The sequence below is a fragment of the Amblyomma mixtum genome, chromosome 2, assembly GCF_055824585.1.
Source record: "Amblyomma mixtum isolate Tamu chromosome 2, ASM5582458v1, whole genome shotgun sequence".
NCBI classification, from domain to species: domain Eukaryota; kingdom Metazoa; phylum Arthropoda; class Arachnida; order Ixodida; family Ixodidae; genus Amblyomma; species Amblyomma mixtum.
In genome coordinates, this window is record NC_143013.1 from 244,832,404 (window position 1) to 244,842,403 (window position 10,000).

The following is a 10,000-nucleotide window of genomic DNA, read 5'->3' on the forward strand; positions in this document are numbered from 1 at the left end:
CGCCGAGACCGAGAGCCATCATCCGGGCACTGAAATCCACTCATCCGGGCACTGAATTCCAGTCATCCGGACTCTGAAACGAGAACATCCGGGCACCGTACGAGACTTAACGAGATTTAACGAGACTCTCAAGCCCTCCTACGCGACCGGCATGCAAGCGCCGGTTGGTCTCCAAAGGAGTAAAAAAAAAAAAAATAACTGCTGCCAGTGCCTTCTCAATGTTTGTCAAGATATCAGTCGCTGTGCGTTTGATAATGCACGGACTTATAATTTCCGATTTCTTATAACGCGTGCAAAAACCACATAAATGCCACGATACACTTCGTTGTCATACGTGATCTGTTATAGGCTTCGCGCATCGACGCAAAGCCGCGCAGGCGCACAGGGGCCCGGGGGAGAAGCGCTGCGTTAAAAGGGCAAGGCATCGCGCCGAACGGGTGGTGGCGTTCCTCCCTTCCATTACGGTGCGGTTCAGGTGTCCACCGAGATGGCAGAGAATTACTGCGCCATTTCCTTTCCTCAAAAAACCTTGCGTTATAATGGCAAGGCATCGCGCTGAACGGGTGGTGGCGTTCCTCCCTTCCTGTACGGTGCGGTTCGGGTGTCCACCGAGATGACATTAGGCCCGTAAACATTTCATGCTTACTCTACTCTCGGTTACGGGAGAGGCAGAGATTTTTTTTTCTGGACTCATACTAATAGAAAAGTGGCGAATAATCAAGTTCAAGATGGTGATATAAAAAACAGATTAACACTTTCATGTCGTAGACTTTTATTAAACAGCGAGAAAAATCTCAACAAATCTCCAGAGGCGTCTTGATATTGTGTACAAAACATTTCAGGACGCGGAAGGCATAGTTTATTGCACGCCACGTCGATGTCTTCTGCGGAGATCTGTCTATATGCTATCACAGGACACGTAGAGTAAGCCTAACTTAGAGTTTTTGCTCTACGTCTTTTAATAAGTCGGTAAAAGTAGTCGACTGTCCACATGATACACACGAAGAAGCAGCAGACGCTGACCAGGTAGAGCAGTCCATCGTACGAACCGACTTTGTCCTTGAAATACCCTGAAAAAAAAAATGCAATATAAGTAGTGTTAACAGTTAATCTGCGGCAGAAGTGCAGATATAGATAATAAACAGGTTCAACAGGTGAGCAAATCTCTGTGCTGTTAGCAACTAGAAATCGTACCTAGATCGAACATGCTTTCCGAATGGCGATACAGCACCTAAAAATTGGCAGAGGCTTAGCTTGGTTAAGCCCGGAAGGTTGCTAAAAAAAACTGCGAGCAACTTTAGCGACTAAAGTAGTGAAAGGCGAAAGCCTGAATGCTCCACGGAACGCCGGAATTAGCTTAAAGTGCTATTCAGGTGTCCACTAAACCACAGAGTTGGTAAGGCGCCTTTCCTTTCCTCCAAATCAACGCAGTCTACAACGCGGTCTATGTCAGAGCGCATCAATGAACGCCGGAATTAGCTTAAAGTATTATTGAGGTGTCCACTAAACCACAGAGTTGGTAAGGCGCCTTCCCTTTCCTCTAAATCAACGCAGTCTACAACGCTGTCTATGTCAGAGCGCATCAATGAACGCCGGAATTAGCTTAAAGTATTATTGAGGGGTCCACTAAACCACAGAGTTGGTAAGGCGCCTTTCCTTTCCTCTAAATCAACGCAGTCTACAACGCTGTCTATGTCAGAGCCCATCAATGAACGCCGGAATTAGCTTAAAGTATTATTGAGGTGTCCACTAAACCACAGAGTTGGTAAGGCGCCTTCCCTTTCCTCTAAATCAACGCAGTCTACAACGCTGTCTATGTCAGAGCGCATCAATGAACGCCGGAATTAGCTTAAAGTATTATTGAGGTGTCCACTAAACCACAGAGTTGGTAAGGCGCCTTTCCTTTCCTCCAAATCAATGCAGTCTACAACGCTGTCTATGTCAAAGCGCCGTGGTTACCCTGGGACCGCGCCGACGAGCCGAGCTGGTCTCCAGTTTTTCCTCCGCTCGGTGTGACGTCACCACGGGGGTCGTCTAAAGGTCAAACGTGGTTACCGCCAGGACCACGCTGACGGCTCAAAACCTAGCGTAGTATTGCTTTCGCAATAAAAACTGGATGCGGTGCGGCATTTGTTCCCGGCAGCTATGCTACTTGCTTTGACATCCGTACTGACCACCCCCTCTGAAGAGTCTTATTCGTTCGTGTGCAGAGCTGGATCGAGTCTGTGTTACGGGCAACAACTCTGTGAAGTCAGAGCTCACCACAAGGCTGTTTTTTTTCCTTGAAATAAAACGACTTTTTCATTCCAATTACGCAATCCTTCGTCGAAAATATCTTTCGATGAAACCTTCACTCGTGCACTAATATATAATCATCCAACATCTTCAGTGCATGTTTTTTCTGTCATTCCTGCTATCGCAGTGTGCAAGCTGTGGAATCGTGGAAGCAGCTGTGGAATATTTTCATGTGCTGTTATGGAAATACTGAATGTAATGGTTGATTCTTGTGATGGGTAGGAAAATCTTTCTTTTAAAGCTTTTCGAGCGCTCGCTCACTCGCTCTCTTCAAGTACTTGAGACTAGAAAACCAATAAGGAACGATTTTGTGGATAGCAAAAATATTAACAGCAAAAAAATGCAAGCCTACCGAGGGGAATCTGCGGATATACTGTTTTGTTATCGAGGAATCTTACTATACACGAAACAACTGCGTTCATAAAAACTTCTCGTTGAAAAAAATTGTCAACGATTACGTTACTTTCTAATGCGAAATTTGAGCGCAGCTCACCAGCTGCTCCAGTTTTTCGATAGATTGAGGCAAATAATTTGAGCAAGAAATGTATGTACAATTAGAGACAACTTGTTATCTTTCACACAATTTCCTTCTTCAAGAAACACTCCACTAGCAGTTCTTGGTTGTCATGAAGGAAGCTTTGTGGACGGAGAAATAGATGGATATATGCTCGACTTGCTGCAACAATGCTTGGTTCTCAACGACGAGATCTATGCAAGTATTTCGCGAGGTTGTCACAGGCGTGGGAGGCGTAACGAGCAAGAGAAATGGGATGTTCTCCCGCATAAGTGGTAAGAAATTCCTGTTTGACTTTATAAGTACATTGAAGTTCCCACCCACCCTGCCACCCCGGCAGGGGGCAGTTAATGGTTGATGGCGAGAGTTCGCTCCCCTCGTGCCACGTAAGAAGGGGGGGGGGGGGGGGGGCAAGGTTTGCCTCCTCTGCATTTCTTGTCAATAAATGTTTTCGCCTCCGCTGTTAGCGCTAACGCATGTAGGCTACATATCACCCCACGTACACTCAGGGACAAAAGTCTCCGGACCACGTCTCCCTGTAACGAAGCCGACAGCTCTGCTATTAGTCGGCGGCTCGAGACCACACTTATGGAGGTAAAAGTTAATTTTTTGTTCTTTCATCTCCACAAGTGCGGTCTCCAGTTGCTGTCTGATAGTAGAGCTATAAGCTTCGTTTGAGGAACACGTGGTCCGGAGACTTTTGTCCCAGACTGTACCTATAAGCGCGATTCAGGGATCCGCTGACCCAGGGAGCCAGTTATGCGCACTTCCTTTCCTTAAAATGATCTGAGTGTAAAACGTTGTCAACGCCATCGTGAATAAACACAACGAACACCGACGGCCTATTCCTTCAGCGCCGTGTTTCTGGCACAACGTTGTCAATGCCTGCAGCCCACATCTCTCATCACCCTACGCTCCAATAAGCGCGAATCAGGCGTCCACTGACCCAGGGAGCCAGTTATGCGCACTTTCTTTCCTTAGATGGCACAACGTTGTTAATGCCAACACTGACCCAGGGAGCCAGTTATGGGAACTTCCTTTCCTTAAAATGGCACAACGCTGTCAATGCCAACGCATGCAGCGCCCAGCTGCCACTACCACCACGTGGCTCAAAGCACGATTGAGTTGTCCACTCTTCGAAGAGGGCAGTTATACGCCTTTCCTTTGCTTTCCAAGCTCCCACTCCATTGGTTTCCACTGCTGGTTACAACGGACAACGGCGGCGCCGCGAAACGAACAAACGGGCGCCAAAGAGCTGCGCTTTAAAATGTGCTCCTCTGAAATTTCTGGTTATGTGCAGGCTTGATGCATACCAACACACACGTATAACACTCAACATTTCATCACAACACCCAAAGCTTCATTCTTGCAAACGCCAGTATGAAGTCGGAGCTTGTGCTCGTTAACCACGAGTACAAAGTCAGCAGTCTGGTTCACTCACCGGTGATCTTGGGGCAGACGAGGTAGGAGACGCCCATGACGAACCTGCACGTACCGGACGAGAGGCCCAGGCTCTCGACGCCCACGTGGTCGGCCAGAATGGGTCCAATAAGCACCACCACAGTGCCATTGGACCAGCCGAAGAGCGCGCACATGAACACCGCCAGCGCGTAGTACTCGACCTGCATGTGCGGCAGCGCCACACACATCGCGCCGGTCAGCAGTGCGCTGGTGCCCATCAGTACGCGGCGGTCACAGAAGGATCGGTCCGACAACACGCCGGCCACCACCCGTGCGCACGCGTCGCCAATGGCCGTCACCGAGAGAAAAATGGCGCCGTTTTGACGGCTGAAACCTTTCTCCATGGCGAGGTCCACGAGGATCATGAGCACCAGGAAGTTGTAGACAGAGAACGCACACGTCACGCACACCATGTAGAAGACAGGCGACCTCAAGTAGGCCCAGGGAGACGGACCGCGGTCCGAGATGGACAGAGACAACGACATTTGACGGCGACCGTCCTTGTCACTGTCCACTGTGGCAGCATCGAGAATCTCGTGGAGTGTGATCTCTGCTTGAGGTCCGGATGAACGTCCGGCGCTCTTCAGAAGCCGTGGGACGGAGCTGCTGTTGTCTTCGCTGATGTTGGCTGCGTAATTTTGCCGTTCGGGAGTGTCGTTCAGGCGCGAGCAAGGTGGTACATCATAGGAGCCACATTTCCGTTTTCTTTTCAGAAAGCTTGGGGGAAGCAGTGAGCTCAGTTTAGATGATGGCGAGAACTGCAACTCGCCCGTCGCTGTCACCGTGTCACTGGCTGCCCGATTGCCGCCGCTTCCGTCGTTTATGCACGTGACAACAGCGTCCTTCACCTGGTGGTGGTAGGAAGAATGACCATTGGCGTACGAGGTGAAGTCTTCGCAGTTCTGCGAAATCGACGCACCGTTCACCAGTGGCATAGATCGCTTGTCCACATCAATGCTGCCATTCCTCTCGCAGCAACCGGCAGAAGGGGTGTCAGCTTGCATGACCGCCTTGTACGTATTCTCGACCGTAGCGACTGTAGACGAAATAATATTATTATTACATGCGAGGACTTCAGACATACATCTAACGTGGAGAGCACGTGATGGACAGTATGTTGCAGGGTAAGTAGGTGGGCGGTATAAGAGACATAGTCAAAAGCTGAAGAAAGTTAGGCCGTGCATGAAAGTTAAGAAGTCCACTGAAATAGAGTGGCCATGGATTGCACAATAAAATGACAGTGATGCGGTGTTTAAACGTGAACGCTTGTATTCAATTCCTAAAAAGCAATAAAAATCCTTATGTTTACTCTTTCACTGGCGCAAACCTTCCTAGGATGCAGCATCTGCGTATATTTTTCACAACTTTCTTATAATATTCCAACACGCGCTTTTATCTTTGTTTTGCATGGATGATAACGTCTCCAGGTGACATTTTATTCCTCTCTCGCATCTAATCTGAATGGGGTACCTTGTTCTGAGTGCTCTAGGTTCGCGGCTGACTCGCTCCGAGGGTCGCCGCTAATGCCAGATGTGACCTGTGCCTCGCAGTTGTCCTTCTTGCGCCCCGTCTTCGGCTTCTTCTTGTTCTCCCACGGGGGCGCGCGGTAAAAGGGGCATGCCGCTATGGCGTTGAGCATCAAGCCGCCGGTGATGAGGAAGGTTCCCAGGAAGCCGTACTCCTGCGGACGAGAGGGGCAGGTGGAGAGGAAGTCGAAAGAATCTCCATTATCCAGGTAGACAACTGCTCCAATCCGACCCTCCTAGTCCACAAACTGTCTTCAACCCAGATCCTCTCAAACAGAAAACGGCGGGCAAACACGGCTACAGCAGTCAAGTACAGGTTCTTGTGGCCGGCATGGTCCCTCTTCCCAACGGACTGCAGGAAGAAGATCAGGTACTCATGCCCGAAAACCTGAGTTCACACACGAGCTACAGTCTTTGCCAAAAGTGACCAGGCTTCATGGTTTGCTTCTCGTTATACAATAGATACCTTACGGCTTCCCTGAAGATCAAAAATTTATTTGAAAGTGAGGACAGCGGTTCTCCTCACCATACAGATATTTGGAGCTTCAGGGCTGGCATAATATCTTTAATATAAAACTGAGAAGCAAACTGTGCAGCCTGGTTACTTTTCGCAAAGACTGTACACGTAATATGAAAAAGCCACATCGGCGATACGTCCCGGAGCGTTATTTCTTTTTGGATGTCGTGAGGGTACACGCGAACGACCGCCGAAATGGCTCAGTGGCTTTGGTGTTCGGCTGCTTAATCCAAGGTCGCCGTGATAAATTTCAGCAGCAGCGGCCCCATTTCGATGGAGGCGGAATGCGAAAAAATGGCGGACGATTTAGCGTGCTGAGGCCAAATACGATTCAGGTGCGCTGGTACTTCGGTTTTCACTTGGATTTCGGTTCGAGGTTCGCTTTTCAAGGTCAAGCAGGTTTCAGACAAAGATCGGCGAAATCTGACTTAAGCTCCGCATTAAGGGTATGACGCGATAGTTTTAATGTATATTGTCCATATATTCTGAATTGGTCATTCTGTACTTTACATTCATAATCACTGGGAGTCATCATACCACTCCTGGCGCAGTGGTGCAGCGGTAAAGCGATGCGCCACTGCCCTGCGATGGCAGGCGCTGCCGCCGATTGGGCCTTGTGAGATACAGGTTGCTCTTCCCGAGTGACCTCTAAGCCATGGCGGGAGGTTTTGGACAGACAAACACCGTTTAAATGTCGGATTGTTGTTTTAGTGTTAGGCACTAAAATAAACGCGTGCTATGCGATGCCAGCGCAGGTTAAGGGCAACTACGGAATTTTTTCTACCTTCTGTAATGTTACTAAAACTTTCGCGTCTTGTCTTCCCAGGTTTCAGGTCTAGTTTCACAGAGAGGAGGCATTTTGTTGCAGCGCAAATAAATTTTTTTAATTTCCCGTTTCGTGACCTCAGTCCGGGAGACTTCTGCGTGTAACCTAGCGTGTGTGACGTTATTGGACGCACGGTGGTCGATATTCGCACTGCGTTTGCTGAAAGACAAAAATTTCGAGCTGTCTTCCGATCATTTCAGACAATGACCCAAGCTTTCACGTAAAGTCGCCAGTTCGGCTAATCGATGCGCACACTATAGGCTTCATGACAGTGCCCGCAACGTCATAAGACGGCCTGTGATGGCGTCATTGGCTGGTGGAAAACCAGTTTCGGTTTTAATTTCCAAGATCTTGCTTTTGTTAAATACTTCTACTTGGTATTTTGAAAAACGGGTCCCAGTATTGTAACGAGGGAACCCCAATGAATGTGATGTGTGTATGTACTCAAAATGTTCAAAAAAACTTCAGGAGTTGGCCTTTAAGGAACCTTCAGGTGGTCGAGATTAATCCGGAGCACGATACCACGGCGTCCCTCATATCCCATGAGCAGCTTCGGGGCGGTAACTCCTCAAGCCATCGAAAAGTACGCGAGCGGAGGATTAAGTTGGCAGCCAATGCTCAAGAAGAGCAGCGCTTGCCTGTAGCAGGAGGTTCATGATGGGCGGAAAGGCGAATGCGGCCACCGTGCCCCCCACATAATAGATGCCGCTGGCCGAGCCCCGGTAGCGCCTGAAGTATTTGCCGATGGCGACGTCGTTGGTCGTCATTCCGATGCCGTTGCCGATGCCTGCAGAGCAAGGGAGAGAAAGGGCACACATCTTAATCCTCAGACAGTTCTGTCTCCCGGCAAAAATTAATAAAAGATCCAGCATCGTCATGCGGCTTATTATATGCGCTTGTGTAGGCGCATTACAGGCGCATTAAATTACTGCTTGAAACTTAAGAGTGTACCGCACAGTTTGTATGACGTAAGCCGCAGGTGCATAAGGATATCATTTGCAAACTGCACGTATGGGCAGCAAAGAAGTATGGTTTCTATATCGACAGGGAGTATGCATTGTTCGTGCCGAGTACGTGCGAGGTGTACAGGTCCCTCTGATATAAAAGGGAATAAAGTTTGAGCACTCACTTGTTTATTACTGCTCAATTTTATGTGGCAAGCAAACTTTTTCCCGTTTTCTAATCAGTTTTGCTCTTGGCATATAATGTCCGAAATCCATTATCAACTTCAGTGGGGGAACAACCAAAGCAGGCATCTTCTTGAGATGACTGGTTGCTCCCTTTCATACTGGAGGGCGCTACAAAAGCGTCGAGACTAGAGTTACTGTATATGCTACCAAAGGTAGCAGAGTTGCGCGTAGGTCCGCCATCTTGCCTGTCAAGCAACCGAAGTTATGCGGCGAAGCCGCATTCCGTTTCTGCAGGCGACATGCCTGGCGCATCACCGATCGACCGTGGACGCTTTTCCGAGGTTCTTAAACCACTTTTTCGCTTGATCGCAAACAAAAAGCATCTAAAAAGCGGACCGCGTAGCCTAGTCAAAAGATATAGCCAAGAAAAAACGATGCTGTTTCTAGCGCGCGCCGTGAGCTGCGGCAGCATGCGATTCCCACAGTCACCTTCCCCGAACTATTTACCTGATAACCTAAGGGCAGACTCAGTATTCTAAATACGCCGTGCAAATGCAACATTCATTCATCTTTGCGGCAACATTTATTCACCGGACCTGCGTTAAAAAATTTGTTTATAGTCTCCTTTACTAAATACGAAACCCTGCAAAACGTTATGAGCCGGAACTATAAAAAGGACAGTATAAAAATCCAAAATACAGTTTACTCGAAACTGGACGAACGTTACCATCTGAAGTAAACAATCAGATGCCTAAACATGTTTCCCTCGATTAAAAATTGTTTGCCATTCAGGATAAGCCAACAGGGATAAATACGCAACGCAGAGCTCTATTTTAGCGTTTCAATAGTGTACACGAAAAAGCGCAGAGCGGCAAGTCCAGCCTGTTTTCGGTAAAGAAACCTCAAAGCAACTTTTAGCAAAAAAAAAGGCGTGAGCTACGCACGCTCTAAAAAAAAACCCACAGCATCGAACGTAAACAGCCGTTGGATAGTGGATCCGCTTCGAACTTGGCCGGCTGTCAATCCAGTTCGCTGCCGGCCTACGTCATCAGCGCACGTGTTTCTGGTCCGATGGACAAAACATGAACCGTACCGAGGAGGCTCTCACAGGGAGAAGAAAGGCTGCAGGGCGTCTCGAATCGGGGAACAGAGGCGGCGGGGGAGCCCTCGACACAGGTAAAACCGGTTCAGAACCGAAAGTGGAGGATTTTGCCCATCGAGCGTCGTCTTCTCCGCAGTACACGGTTGCTTGGACACCACGTGATGGCTCTCTACCAATGGAGTCGCGAGCGGCGTTTATCAAACAGACGCGCAACTCTGCTACCTTTGGTAGCATATACAGTAACTCTAGTCGAGACGGGCTCACCGCTGCAGATTCCGAGCAGAAGGAAGACGGCCGTCATGTCCCGAGCAAAGGCGCAGGCTATGGCGCTGACGGCAGTCACGAAGCAGCCCAGGAACGAGAGCGCCATCAGCGGCATGTGTCTCGTCCCAACACCGACGAGAGGACCTGCGATGAATGCAATTCACTTCAGACGTGCATGAGGCAAATTTTAGAAGTGGGTCATTCAGTCTCTGTAACTTTGTTATTCCTAACAAGGCAGATGCCTTTTTTTATTGCGAAAGCAATACTGCTTGCACTTTTCTGCCATCGATAGTCGTGGCGCCTCCTTACACAGCGGCGCGTCACGTGACCGCGTGGCGTCATGACAGACCGAGAGCCAGGGTCCC

At 48.9% G+C, this 10,000-nt stretch overlaps 1 protein-coding gene across 1 annotated transcript in view; it reads right to left on the reverse strand.

The window, feature by feature from the left end:
* Positions 1-762: 762 nt before the first annotated feature.
* Positions 763-10,000, reverse strand: part of LOC149363296 (uncharacterized) — a 12,811-nt gene continuing 3,573 nt past the window's right edge. Inside the window, exons 2-6 of the mRNA XM_089569911.1 lie at positions 9,636-9,779; positions 7,778-7,926; positions 5,741-5,951; positions 4,251-5,306; positions 763-1,070 (exon numbers count right to left, since the gene is read on the reverse strand). Of these exons, the coding sequence (XP_089426037.1) occupies positions 931-1,070; positions 4,251-5,306; positions 5,741-5,951; positions 7,778-7,926; positions 9,636-9,779 (1,700 nt within the window). The 3' untranslated portion in view covers positions 763-930. The remainder of the gene's footprint in view (positions 1,071-4,250; positions 5,307-5,740; positions 5,952-7,777; positions 7,927-9,635; positions 9,780-10,000) is intronic.